Below are 14,284 nucleotides of genomic sequence, written 5' to 3' on the forward strand. Positions count from 1 at the left end.
TCATTGAGATTTTCCCCTGGTCGTTGCATGTGTACAAAAATGTAAACAAGGTTGTTGAATGACATATATATATATATATATATATATATATTGATCCCTCGACTAATTTTATAAGGAGCAGGCCGAGCTGGAAAGTGAGCCCCCCCCCCCCCCCCCCCCCGAACGAAATTTCTGGCTACGCCACTGTGCGCTGCATGTGGAGCTATTCACTGCTTGACTCCTCCCGAAAGTGTAGCGGGAGCCTGGCACGGTTCCAGGTAACGTAGGTCCCGAGCAAAGCTGCTTTGCGGCTCTGAGGGGTCGTTCGAGAACAAACCGCCTGGCCCCTCTGAGCGCTTGCAAGCCGCGAGGCAAGACGGCTGTAATGCACCGTGAAGCCCTAGCGGCAACCCCTCCATTCGCCTTTGTGATGGCAGTTGCAGACCAGGAAGGCAATACTGCAGACAGGTAATCCCTCGGACAATGGGAGCCCAAGGAGTGACCCTCTGCTTTGTGTGTGACTTACATTCGCACGGGCGCCTACCATTGGCCGAAAATGACGCCACCTGAGCGGGCTCGCCGATTGGCCAAAAATGATGCCACCTGTGCGGGCTCGCCGATTGGCCGAACGTGACGTGACTTCGAGACACGGAAGGGGTTAAAAGCCAGAGACCGGGAGCACTAAGAGAGCATTCCTTCATTCATCTCTTTCGAGCTTCTTGCCACGGGCCGCAGCGTCCGAGTTGCTGCCGGCCCGTAATGACCTTATGACTGTTCATTTCTTTGTACTCTCATTGTAACTAATGTAAATAAACCTCCAGTTTTCATCTCAAAGTCCTCATCAACTGCGGCCTACTCCCGCACCCAACGGCAAGGTCCAAAATCTGGGGGACAGTGATTGGGATTGTCCTCCAGATCCAACAACTGTATGTTAGCGCTGGGATCGTCCTACAACTCTAACAACTGGTGGCAGTTCTACGGATGAACCTTCGTCCAGAGAAATCCTAAGGAACTGGGAACAGCGAAGAAGAAAGAGCCTTCGACCCAGAGAGTCCTGAGGAATCCGGAACAGTGAACAATAAAGAGCCTTCGTCCAAAGGAGTCCCGAGGAACTTGGAACAGCGAAGAAGAGAGAGCCTTCGTCCAAAGTAGTCCTGAGGAACTGGGAACAGCGAAGAAGAGCGCGCCTTCGGCCCAGAGAGTCCTGAGGAACCGGGAAGAGCGGACCGATGAACCAGATGGCAGGGTGCTGCCACCGTAAGTGAGCGTGTGGTTTTTTTTCCTTTTGATTCGCCAGAGTTCAAATGCTGTGTTTATTTTGATAGTTCTAGGAATCGCGAATTTGTTGCATATTGTGTGCTTGCACAAATTAATTAAGGAAGACAGTTCTAACCACTAGTCGGGGCAGCTGCCATGGAACTTAGAAGGTTGGCGAGGTTAGACTTGTTATTGGTGTGCGACGATGTGGGAGCTGAGGCGGACGAACAGATGAAAAAGCCAGCTATCATGAAGGCGATTCAAGATAGTGGCAATGATGATGAAAGCATTAAGATTGCTTGGGAGGTGATACAAGAACCACGGGAGCGTGAGCGTCGTGAACGTGAGCGTAAGTATCAAGAACGTAAGCGTGAGCGTGAGCAAAAGTACGAGAAAGAGAAGGCAGCATTGGAAAAACAGATACAATATTTTCAGCAGTTAAAGGAACAAAGACAACGCCTGTCTGAAAATTCTGTAGGTAGTACAGAACAAGAGAATGAGGAAGTATCTGGCGGATTTTCACCAAAAGCCGACGAGAAGAGTAGTGCCTGTGAGATTGGCTGCACATTCATAGGTGAACGGAAAGGACTAGCCGCTAACGATGCCTTAGTGGCAACCGAGGCCGTTAAAGGCCGTAATGAGAGCGACGAGGTGCTGTGCCAACAGAGCACTGTAGAGACAGCTAGGCCAGCTGTGAATGAATTGGCACAGTCACCGCGCGTGTGCGTCGCAGGTAATGTTAACAAGGTCGTTAAAGAAATACAGAATAATGCTGACCCGACAGACACGAGCACCCATGTCGAGTCAGACCTGCGTGCCGAAGGGAAGTGCCAGCTGGACGATGCAGTTGAGGGCAGTACGCAGGATTGCGAGCCGCTTAGCTTAAGGGAAGACAACTGCATTGTTCAGGGATCGGTGCAGCGGTCCGCCAGTCTAGGTAGTCACGAGAGCGATGATTTAGTTAAGAATTAGTTAAGAATCATTCGGACTATGCGGGTCCGACAGCGATCGAGACCGACGGGCTGTGTGCCGATGCACAGCGTGAGCTGGGCAATGCCGTAGAGGGCAGTTCGCAGGAGTGAGAGTTGCATAGCTCGAGTAAAGACTGCTGCATTGTTCCAGAGTCGGTTGAGCTGTCTGCCAGTCGAGGCAAGGAGAGATTAGATTTAAAGGAGAATCTCTCAGACTGTGCGGGTAGGAGACCGATCCGGGCCGACGAGATGTGTACCGGCCAGCACGAGGCGCCAGAGGATGGCATGAAAGTGAGTGCGAGGAAAAAGCGCCGTGAGAAGAAGCGCCGTAATGATCAGAATGCGGTGAGTAGTGTAGCGCAGCCAAAGACAGCGACAGACGCAAAAAGGCAGGGTGCGAAGAAAAGAAAGGTGCGGTCGTCGTTGACGATGTTGGCACATCAAACACGTTCGAGCCACCGGTAAAAAAGAGACCGAGATGCATGTTCTGCACGGATGCGGACAAAGAGCACGGGGCAGTGAAGTTCCTGGTTGTTCCGTTGTTCTTTTCGGAATGTAGCATGTAGTGCGAAGGAGCGCAAGGTGGCAACACGAGACGAGGTGCTAGGGATTCGCGACGCGGTCAGTCGAGTTCGTGATGAAAGCGTGGCACCAGGACGCAAATTGGCAGGAGACTAACGTCTTGAAGGAACTGATAGTGTGTCAGCCTTTTTGAGGCTGCTGGGACCCAAGACCTCCCAGCCTGCATCTGAGGCGGCGGCACTCGCCCCCTGACCTGCGTGTCGGGGGGTGGGTAGACCACCTTATCCGTTGGAAAATAAAGTTTATTCTATCTATCCTCGGTAGCCAGAGTAGCTTTAGAACCGCGACCACCTCGAGTACGGCTCAAAAGTACGTGTCAGTCGTAAACATTTGAAACGGGAGGCCAAGAGAGCTTCCGTAGAAGGAAAACGAGTTTTTCTTGTTTTAATTTTGAGCATTTGGAAAATTTTCGCGAATTGAGACTAATTTCTTTCAATATGTAAGGTATGAGCTTTGTGTTTTTGTTCGAGAAGCTCCGAGATTGGAAAGATGCGTTTTATGTAAACATGTAGTTTCGCGAGGTGTTCATTAATGAGTAGAGTATTAGTTAACCTTCTCTTCTTTATAAGTGTTTTTGAATTTTCTAAGGTTAAGCGCGTAGATTTTCAGTAAGTGCGTAATTTGCACTGAGAAGCGTTCATAGTTTCATTGGCGCCTGTCCTTTGCTGACGAAGGAAACAGAAGGTTTATGACAGGGTTGCTCGTGTGTGTTTAGGGCGGCCGTATTCTGACTTCTCTAGTTAGCGTGCATGGAACTAGTTTTTAAAAGACGCATTATTTTAAGGGTTCCGCGGAGTGCGTAAGTCCCGCAAGTTTAATTGTTCGTTTAAGGTACGTGTCCTGTATGGACAAGAGAAAGAAACGTGAGTAAGCATAATGAAACGTTTGCCTAAGACGCAAGTACGCGTTCTGAAGAGTGACCACAAAGCTAGAGCGCTTGTGATTACGAACTGTAGGGGTTGGAGGACGGGACTTCGGGATGAAAACCCAAACTTGGGAGGGATTTATTCTACATTATGTACAAGGAGGTGAGCGACAATTAACAGTCGTACAGTCATTACGGGCCGGCAGCAACTCGGACGCTGCGGCCCGCGGCAAGAAGTTCGAGAGAGGTGAATCAGGGAATCAGGGCATGTCCCAGAATTCTCAGGTCTCTCTGGAAGGCTTCTTATAAACCCTTCGAGCACTGTAAGTCACGTCATGTTTCACCAATGGGAGAGTCCGCTCCGATGACGCCACTTTCAGCCAATGGTAGGCGCCCGTGTCGCGGTGTCGCACCTGGCGGCTCTCTGCGGTCTTGCCTCGCAGACTGGCAATCCACTTCTTCTAGGCTGGAGAAGGAGGGGGGGCGCTCATGCTTCATTGCACAAGGGCCCACCTGCACCCGGTGGCTCGGCTCCGCAGCGGTAGCAGATGCCTTCTTCAAAGCCGAAGGGGGACGATTGAGCTCCATTGTACGAGGCCCCCTTCTAATCCCGGCGACGCACGAACTTGTTGCCTTAAACTTGTTTGCTCGGCCGCTTCTCTGGAATGCACTTTCCTGCTTCTGCATTCCTCAATTAGCTGTGCTGCGATTCGAAGTGGTTTGGGGAGCTCGAAGTAATCGCAGGAAACAGCTCCATATCTAACAGCTCGTCCTCGCCCCGGTTGTTCTGAATGGCCGGTGAACTCAATTCGCTGGCCATGAGGAACGCTGAAAGAAGCAGCAGGGTACTGGGGTCGAGCCTCGTTTGACAACCCTCGGGATCCTGGGCCCCGGAGAACATACGTCAACCAAACCAAACAACACAGCGCTGCACCACGCGTAAGCGCAGGCTCTTCACCCCTGACTCGCCAGGCTATTACTGAGTCAAAATCAACCCTGATCTTTTAGTTCCCCAATTTTGACAAAGCAGTTCCAACCACCCCTCCAAACAGCTATGCATTTCTCCTCGATTGCCGACAAGACCAGACTACTATTGTTGTTGCAAAACAAAAGGGTCGTTGACGATGCAAACAACAAGTGAAAACAGCCGAACATAACTTAACTGGCCTAACTACACGAACAGCATGTTTCCAATCTATCGCAGTGGCGTACTTATCGCACGTATTGGTGCCACTGAACAATCTGGTCAACCTCACAAGTACGTAATCACAAGCGCACTAGCCTTGTGGTCACTATCCAGAACGCATACTTGTGTCGTAGGCAAACTCTTCATTACGCTTACTCACGTTTCTTCCTTTAGTCCCTCTAGGACACGTGACTTAAACGAACGATTAAACTCGCGGGACTTACACACTCCGCAGAACCCTTAAAATAATGCGTCTTTTAATAACTCGTTCCACGCATACTTATCAGAGAAGTCAGAATACGGCTGCCCTCAACAAACTCTAGCAACCCAGTCATAAATCTGCTTCCTTCCGTCCACACAGGACACGCGCTAACGGAACTAAAAACGCTTCTCCGTGCAAATCATGCACTCACTGAAAACTACGCGGTTAACCTTAGAAAATTCAAAAACACTTAAAAAGAAAGAAGGTTAAATAACACACGCGCTTTACGATAGGCCTCTCAACAATAACCTTGACCCTCAGGTTACTCACACACACACAAAAAAGCCTATCTACTTATTAATGAGCATCTCGCGAGACTACATGTTTACTTAAAACGCGTCTTTCAAATCTCGAGCTTCTCAAACGAAAACACAAACAAAGCTCATACCTTTACATATTGAAAGAAAACCTAGTCTCAAATCGCGAAATTTTCCGATGCCCAGAAATAAAAAACAAGACACTCCATTTCTACGGAAGGGCTCTTCGCCTCCCTTTCCAAACGCTTATGTCTGACTCATACTCTGAGCCGTCCTCGCGGTGGTCGCGGCTTGAAAGCTACTCTGGCTGCCGAGGAAACACAAGAGGGCTGACTCACTATCAGCTCCCCCAAGACGTTACGGTCTCCTGCCAATTTGCGTCCTCGCGCCCCGCTTTCAACACAAACTCGATTGACCGCGTCGCTACTCCCCACCTGGTCTCGTCCTGCCACCTTGCGTTGCTTCGAACTGCACGCTGAGCTATGAAAAGAACTACGGAACGACGAGGAGTTTAACAGCCTCGTGCCCTCTGTCCGCGTCCGTGCAGAACATTCTTCGCGGTCCCCCTTTGACCGGTGGTTTGAACGTTTAGGATGCGTCAACATCGTCAGTGACGACCGCACCTTTCTTCTCCTCGCGCCCTGCCCATTTGGGGTTCTTGCCATCTTTGGCGGCGCTACATTAATTACCGTCTTCCGGTCTTTACTGCGCTTCTTTTTACGGCGCTTTCTCTTCGCACTCACTTTCATGTCGCCTTCTCGTGCCTCGTGCTGGCCGGTACACATTTCGTCGGCCCGGATCGGTCTCTTACCCGCACAGTCTGAGTGATTTACATTTAAATCTACACTCTCTTTGCCTCGGCTGGCGGACAGCTCAACCGACTCTGGCACAATGCAGCAGGCTTTACTCGAGTAAGACAACTCGCACTCTTGCGAACTGCCCTCTACTACATTGCCCAGCTCACGCTGTGCATCGGCACACAGCCCGTCGGTATCGATCGCTGTCTCACGCGCACAGTCCGAATGATTATCAACTGAACCATCCCTCTCTAGGCTATCTAGACTGGCGGAGAGCCGCACCGATCCCTGAACAATGCAGTTGTTCTCTCGTGAGCTACGGAGCTCGCCACCCCGAGAGCTATTCTCAACTGCATCGTCCAGCTCGCACTTCGCTTCTGCACGCAGATCTGGCTCTACATGGGTGCTCGCTTCTGTCGGGTCAGAAGTACCCTTTTTTCCGCTAGCAACCTCGCTAACATTACCAGCGACGCACACGCTCGGTAACTGTGCCAATTTGTTCGCAGCTGGCCTAGCTGTCTCCACAGTCGTCTGTTGGCACAGCACCTCGTCGCTCTCCTTGCGGCCTTTAACGGCCTCTGTTGCCACTAAGGCATCGTTAGCAGCTAGCCTTTTCCCTTCACTTATCAATCGGCAGCCAATCTCACAGGCACTACTCTCTTCGTCGGCTTCTGGCGAAAATCCGCTCGATGCTGCCTCATTCTTTCGCTCTGTACTACCTACGGAATTCTCAGACAGCCGTTGTCTCTGTGCCAATAGCTGATCACAATACTCTATCTCTTTGATCAGTGCTGCCTTCTCTCTCGCATACTTTTCCTCTCGCTCACGTTCGCGTTCATTCTCACGTCCGTGACGCTGACACCTAAGAGTAAGTTCTTGAAGCTCATGCTTCCGTTCATTCTCGCGTTCTTCACGCTGACGCTTACTCCTAAGTTCACGACGCTCTCGCAAACGTACACGACGCGCTCGCTCCCGTGGTTCCTGTATGACCTCCCAAGCAAGCTCAATGCTTTTGTCATCATTGCCACTATCTTGAATCGCCTTTATGATAGCTGGCGTTTTCATCCGTTCGTCCGCCTCAACTCCCAAATCGTCGCACACCAACAACAAGTCCAACCTCGTCAACCTTCTAAGATCCATGGCAGCTGCCCCGACAGGTGGTTAAAACTGTTTTCCTTAATTAATTTGTGCCAACACACAATACAACAAACTCCCGATTCCCAGAACTATCAAAATTGAACACACAACCTTTGAGTCTGGCGAATCATAAGGAAAAAAACCACGCGCTCACTTACGGTTGCAGCACCCTGCCATCCGGTTCATTCGTCCGCTGTTTCCGGTTCCTCCGGACTCCCTGGGTCGAAGGCTCGCTCCTTCTTCGCTACTCCCAGTTTCTTCGGACCTCTTTCGACGAAGGCTCTCTCTTCTTCGCTCTTCCCGGTTCCTTAGGATCTCTCTTGACGAAGGTTTATCCGTAGCGCTGCCACCAGCTGATGCATTCGGAGGCGATCCTACCGCTGCCAACCAGATGTAGGGGTTGGAGGACGGGCGTCGGGTTGGAAACGAAAACTTGGGAGTATTTATTCTACATTATGTACAAGGAGGTGAGCGACAATTAACAGTCGTACAGTCATTACGGGCCGGCAGCAACTCGGACGCTGCGGCCCGCGGCAAGAAGTTCGAGAGAGGTGAATCAGGGAATCAGGGCATGTCCCAGAATTCTCAGGTCTCTCTGGAAGGCTTCTTATAAACCCTTCGAGCACTGTAAGTCACGTCATGTTTCACCAATGGGAGAGTCCGCTCCGATGACGCCACTTTCAGGCAATGGTAGGCGCCCGTGTCGCGGTGTCGCACCTGGCGGCTCTCTGCGGTCTTGCCTCGCAGACTGGCAATCCACTTCTTCTAGGCTGGAGAAGGAGGGGGGGCGCTCATGCTTCATTGCACAAGGGCCCACCTGCACCCGGTGGCTCGGCTCCGCAGCGGTAGCAGATGCCTTCTTCAAAGCCGAAGGGGGACGATTGAGCTCCATTGTACGAGGCCCCCTTCTAATCCCGGCGACGCACGAACTTGTTGCCTTAAACTTGTTTGCTCGGCCGCTTCTCTGGAATGCACTTTCCTGCTTCTGCATTCCTCAATTAGCTGTGCTGCGATTCGAAGTGGTTTGGGGAGCTCGAAGTAATCGCAGGAAACAGCTCCATATCTAACAGAACTTGTGGAGATGACCGGACTGATCAGTGGCACCAACACGTGCGATAAGTACGCCACTGCGATAGGGTGAGTACAGGCAGTTCGTGAAGTTAGGCCCCATAAGTTATGTTCGGCTATCTTCATTTATTGTTTAACTTTCTCCTCTTTGTTTTGCAACAACAATGTCACTCTGGCCTTGTCGGCATTCGAGGAGATATGGATAGCCGTTTAGAAAGGTGGTTGGAACTGCTTTATCAAAATTGGGGAAAGAAAAGATCAGGGTTCATTTTGACTTAGTAATAGCCTGGCGAGTCAAGGGTGAAGAGCCTGCGCTTACACGTGGTGCAGCGCTATGTTGTTTTGTTTGACGTACGTTCTCCAGGGCCCAGGATCCCGAAGTTCGTCACACGAGACTCGACACCAGTACCCTACATGTTCTTTCAGCGTTCCTCATGGCCAGCGAATTGATTTCACTGGCCATTCCGAACTTCCGGGGCGAGGAGGAGTTGTTAGATACGGGACCTTTTCCTGAGTCTCCTTCTAGTTCACCAGACCACATCGAATCGCGTCACACCTAATTAAGAAGCGCAGAAGCACGTCTACCACGTTCCCGAGGCGCGGCACGTCCCAAACAAGTTGGCGTCCCCCACCTCATGCGCCGCATGTGGAGCCATTCACTGCTTGACTCTTCCCGAAAGTGTAGGGGGAGGATGGCACGTTTACAGGTAACGTAGGTCCCGAGCAAAGCTGCTTTGTGGCTCTGAGGGGTCGCTCGAGAACAAACCGCCTGGTCCCTCTGAGCGCTTGCAAGCCGCGAGGCAAGACGGCTGTAATGCACCGTGAAGCCCTGGCGGCAACCCCCCATCCGCCTTTGTGACGGCAGTTGCAGATAAGGAAGGCAATACCGCAGACAGGTAATCCCTCGGACAATTGGAGCCCAAGGAGTGACCCTCTGCTCCGTGTGCGACTTACATTCGCACGGGCGCCTACCATTGGCCGAAAATGACGCCACCTGAGCGGGCTCGCCGATTGGCCGAACGTGACGTGACTTCGAGACACCGAAGGGGTTAAAAGCCAGAGACCGGGAGCAGCAAGAGAGCATTCCTTCATTCATCTCTTTCGAGCTTCTTGCCACGGGCCGCAGCATCCGAGTTGCTGCCGACCTGTAATGACTTTACTGTTAATTTCCATTGTACTCTCACTGTAAATAGTGGAAACGAACCTCCGGTTTTCATCTCAAAGTCCTCCTCAACTACGGCCAACTTTCGCACCTAACGGCAAGGTCCAAAATCTGGGGGACAGCGATTGGGATTGTCCTCCAGATCCAACAATACATCCTCGTCAAAGTGAGCGAGCACATGGGGAGTTTGCAGACGCTGCCGTAACTCGTTGAATGCCGCTTCTTGGTCCTCTCCTCATGCAAACGCAACGTATTGTCTTGTGAGTAGGGTGAATTGAGAGGCGAGGTGCACAAAGTCCGCAATAAATCGCCGTTAATAGGCGTAGAGACCCAGGAAGCGTCTGACTAACTTTTTATCCGTACGCCGTGGTAACTTTGCGACGGCTGCAATTTTGTCCGGGTCAGGCCTAACACCCTTTGACGGACGACGTGACCTGGGAACTGCAATTCTTCAAGCCCAAAGTGACATTTTTCTGTTTTCAGTGTACGCCCCGTGGGCCGTATGGCTTGAAGAATTTGACAGCACCCGTTTTAGATGTTCTTCAAAAGTGGCAGCAAAGAGAATCACGTCGTCGATGTACACTAGGCAAGTCTTCCACTTTAGATTGAATAGGACAGTATCCATGAGTCTTTGAAACATGGCTGGAGCCGAGCATAAGCCGAAACGCTGAACCATAAATTCGTAAAGCCCATCCGGCGTCACAAAAGCAGTCTTCTCTCGACAGCACTCATCCACCTGTATTTGTCAGTATGCACTTTTAAGGTTCATAAAGGAGAAGTAATGCGTATGCCGTAGCCTTTCTAAAGAGTCATCGATCCGGGGCAACAGATAAACAACTTTCTTTGTAACGTGATTTAACTTGCGATAATCAACATAGATACCTCAACCTACTATCATCTTTCTTTCCAAGGGAATTAGATTCGTGTGGGACGATGACATGAAAAAGTCAGTTACAGACTTTTTGAAGCAGCAACCCAAGAGTTTTATGAGACGGGAATAGCGGGACTCATTAGTCAGTGGGACAAATGTCTAAATGTTCATGGAGACTACTTTTAAATAAAGTACCCCGTTTGTCATATATTCGCGTTGGCTCTCTTTCATTTGACTCGCCCTCCTATATTTAGCAGATCTCCGGCTTTTTATGTGCTATCTGTTGCGACTATAATTTCGGTGCAATTACAACACACGACCGGTGACAGCTGCTGCTGCGCAGTACATAAAACAAAGGACAGCGTCACTGAAAATTTTCCCTGGCCGTTGCATATGCACAAAAATGTAAACAAGGTTCTTGAGTGACTAAGTTAATGAAACTTAGTCATTCAAGAACCTTGTTTACATTTTTGTGCAAACTATCTGTCCACAACTTATTCATTTCACGACCTTTACATTTTTGAAAACGGCAGAATGCACTGCTTTGCTGCTTTCGAATTGATATAGTTCTGAAGTTCGTGTGATATTTTCTTTACTCATTAAATCGACAAAATACGTGGAAGCATTCATACCAGCAATTTCGGGCGCAATTTTGGGGCATACGAGTATATTATTTGATGAAAAAATACATATTTTACTTGTCTTGACAGTGTGTAGCGTTCAAGAATTTGTTTGTTGAATCTTTGGCAATGGCAATGCTGTTATTATTAATGTATTTATACGCCACTGCAGGGCTTCTACCAAAGACAAAGTCGGGTTACAGGTACCTGTTTACCATGCTGCGTGCGGCTACAAAGTTTCCGGAGGCAATCCCTCTGAAAGAACTCAGCTCCACCGAGGCAGTAGACGCGCTTTTCTCAGCATTCGCCCGAGTCGGATTTCCAGCAGAAATTCAGGCGGATCAAGGTTTAGTATCCACCAGCTCACTGATTTCCACATTCTTACAAAAGTTCCGGGTAAAGTTAATACACAGTTCCGTCTGTCACCCTCAGTCAAGTAGTGTGGAGAGGTGGCATTCAGTGCTTAAGTGAGTTTTGCGGGCGCTTTGTTACGAGCAAAAGGAGGACTGGCCGAATTGTCTTCCGGCTGCTTTGTTTGCTTTGCGGACGGTTCCTACAGGAACCGAGCAGAGCTAGTGTATGGGAGGGCACTCCGTTCTCCACGGAGAATGTTGAGATAGATGTGGGAGGCAAGAGGGTAGAGCCAAACAGTGGTAGAGTACGTGCTAAATATGCTCGAACGGCCAAGCACCATACAATAAGAAGTCGAACAGTACATGGGCGTGGTACAAAAGAACGCCGAGCTTTATTACGACAGGATTGCTGGGCTTAGAACATTTAATGCTGGGGACCAGGTAATGGTCCTCACATTTTCAAGAAAGATCAAGTTTGAAGTTAATCGGTACGGGGCCGTTACAGTGTTGCACAAACTTTCATATACTAACTATGCTCTGAAAGTGCCCGGTAGCAGGAAGGACGTGAAAGTACACCGCAGCAATTTGATGAAGTCGCACGCGGAGCGATGCCGAGTCGATAACTATACCATCAAAGAGCCGGATGACATTATTACCGAGTTCAATGAGTGTAAGGTGGCCTCCAGCTCTGAAATAAGCCTGGAAGAAGTAGAGCACTCGGTAAGCACGGACGTTCTTAAACGCGAGGAGCTAGATGAGCTAAAGGGGCTGCTAGGCGATTATCTCGATAGATTGAGCTACGGCCAGGTAGAACCTAACTAATAACGCATGAAATAGAGCTGACATCAACCGAACCCATAAGATCAACGCCTTACAGGGTGTCTCCACGACAGAGAGAAATTATGGAGGCAGAGATACAGCGTATGCTAGAGTTTGGAGTTATTGAGCTCACTCAGAGTGGCTACACGACACCGCTAATACTTGTGGAAACACCTAATAACGACCCTCGTCCGTGTGTTGAATACAATAGGTTATATGTCATCGCCAGGAATCAGTTGTACCTGATACCCAACATTGAGAAACGAATCGAAAGAGCTAGTGCTGCTAAATAGATATTGACTCTAGATCTCGTGCGGGGATACTGGCAAGTTCCCCTTTCAGAAAGCGCCATCCGCTACGCCGCATTTATCTCACCTGTAGGTATTTTTCGCCCTCTCGGTCTTATCTTCGGGCTGAAGAACGCGCTATTTAGCTTCCTTAAGTTGATGGACATTGCCAGAAAACACTTGCAGGAGTTCGCATCGCCATATCTTCATGACGTCGCAGTTATTTCTGGCAGCTGAAAACAGCACGTATCGCACCTCAAGCAGGTGTTCTCGCGGTTGAGGGATGCAGGCTTAGCGATTAAGGCGGAAAAATGTAGGTTTGGCTACTCGTAGGTTACTTACCTGGGCCATGTTGCCGGCCAGGGCACGAGACGGCCGACCGGATAGGACATTTTTCACAGCCGCGCACGAAAACAGACATTCGTTCATTTTTGGGACTTGTTGGGTACTATCAACGCTCGATTCCGGGTTATTCGACAATAGCAAGTCCTGTAACGGACGAACTCCGAAGGGGAACACCGAGTAACGTGCAATGAGAGAACGCTTTCCAAGGTTTGAAAACGTTGTTAGTTTCTAGTCCTGTGCTTCGCCCGCCAGTCTATACAAAGAAATTCTTAGTTCAGTGCGACGCAAGTGACAGCGAAATGGGCGTTGTACTTAGTCAGGTCAGCGATGATAATGAGGAACATTCTATCCTCGATGCCCGCCGTAAACTGACGGTAAGAGAGGAAGCCTATAGCGCTTCAGAAAAGGAATGTGCCTGTTTTGTTTGGGCAGGCCAGAAATTTACTTGTACGGAGCGAGATTCATCTTCGAGACCGATCACTGCCCTTTGACGTGGCTTAATCAAATGTCACGAAAAATGGCCGCTTGCTTCGATGGAGCCTCACCCTTCAACAGTACAACTTATCTGTTCGATATAAGGGAAAGCTGCATAGCAACGCGGGTACCTTCAGCAGGCTAAATTGAAACTCATTCTGCGTTTAGGGATATCGACCAATTTTTGCTATCGTTTTCTTATTATTTTAAACCAAGGTGATGCCTTATTTAGTAGGACTCCATCCACGATTGCTAACTTGGTCTGGACGAAATTCCTTCGAAATTGGCATCGCGAAATGCAGTATATTTGTCGTTTTTGCACTCATGTTTTCCTTGAAGCCTGGCGGGTTTAAAGCAAGATCCAAGACATTTCATCGCTGCGCAGAGTGGTGCTGTGGGGTTCGCTTCGCTGCTGCCTGTCATTGTGAGATGTTCGGGGGTATGTGTCAGCATTTCGCAGCTGGTTGCTGCAAGCCATCCTCCTTGCCACCAGCCATTATCTTCCTGCCTAACGGTTATCAGGACTGGCCAGTCGAGAGTTTCCCGGCCAAGGAGGAGCTGTGACGATCGGCCAGCGGAGGTAGTGACCTTCTAGCCTCTCCTAGCCCACTGCCACGAATCGCTTTGTGAAGCTGACGATGAGACCCCCACGACAGACTACCAGCGCCCGCATGGCGAGACACGTTTGGCGGGCGGAGTATTTGTAACCTGGTTCACTGTCGCCTTCACGGACCGATGGAGGAAGGAAACTCCTGGAAAGGGTGTTCTACGGCTTTCCCTCACGGGCTCTGGTAACCGCCAGAGCCATTTTACAGACGCCCAGCTAACTGCTGGGTCATCCCAGGAACCAAGATGCGCCAGCTTGAGTCAAGCGTGGCAACCCTTGCCTACGAAGTCTCCCTCCTTTCTGTGGGCTTAGTGAAGAAAGGTGCGGGAGTGATTGTGTGAGCGCTCGCCCTGAAGGCGAGTCCTTCGAAAACTTTGGGCACTTC

General features: G+C 50.0%; 1 protein-coding gene across 1 annotated transcript; it reads left to right on the plus strand.

The window, feature by feature from the left end:
- The first annotated feature begins 1,392 nt into the window (after window positions 1-1,392).
- LOC139055695 (caldesmon-like) lies at window positions 1,393-13,856 on the plus strand. Its single transcript, XM_070533226.1, has 3 exons — window positions 1,393-2,173; window positions 2,359-2,552; window positions 13,743-13,856. The coding sequence occupies exons 1-3, from the start codon at window positions 1,393-1,395 to the stop codon at window positions 13,854-13,856; spliced, it is 1,089 nt and encodes a 362-aa protein (XP_070389327.1).
- The last annotated feature ends 428 nt before the right edge of the window (window positions 13,857-14,284 follow it).

Source organism: Dermacentor albipictus, chromosome 2, assembly GCF_038994185.2.
Source record: "Dermacentor albipictus isolate Rhodes 1998 colony chromosome 2, USDA_Dalb.pri_finalv2, whole genome shotgun sequence".
Classification (NCBI taxonomy): Eukaryota; Metazoa; Arthropoda; class Arachnida; order Ixodida; family Ixodidae; genus Dermacentor; species Dermacentor albipictus.

What these genes read in the sequence shown, in the direction of transcription:
- LOC139055695 (XM_070533226.1), top strand. Translation starts at nt 1,393, where the DNA reads ATGGAACTTAGAAGGTTGGCGAGGTTAGACTTGTTATTGGTGTGCGAC. An exon ending in GCAGCGGTCCGCCAGTCTAG is followed by an intron (nt 2,174 to 2,358) that starts GTAGTCACGAGA and finishes GCATTGTTCCAG; the next exon opens with AGTCGGTTGAGCTGTCTGCC. An exon ending in GCCGTAATGATCAGAATGCG is followed by an intron (nt 2,553 to 13,742) that starts GTGAGTAGTGTA and finishes GGTATGTGTCAG; the next exon opens with CATTTCGCAGCTGGTTGCTG.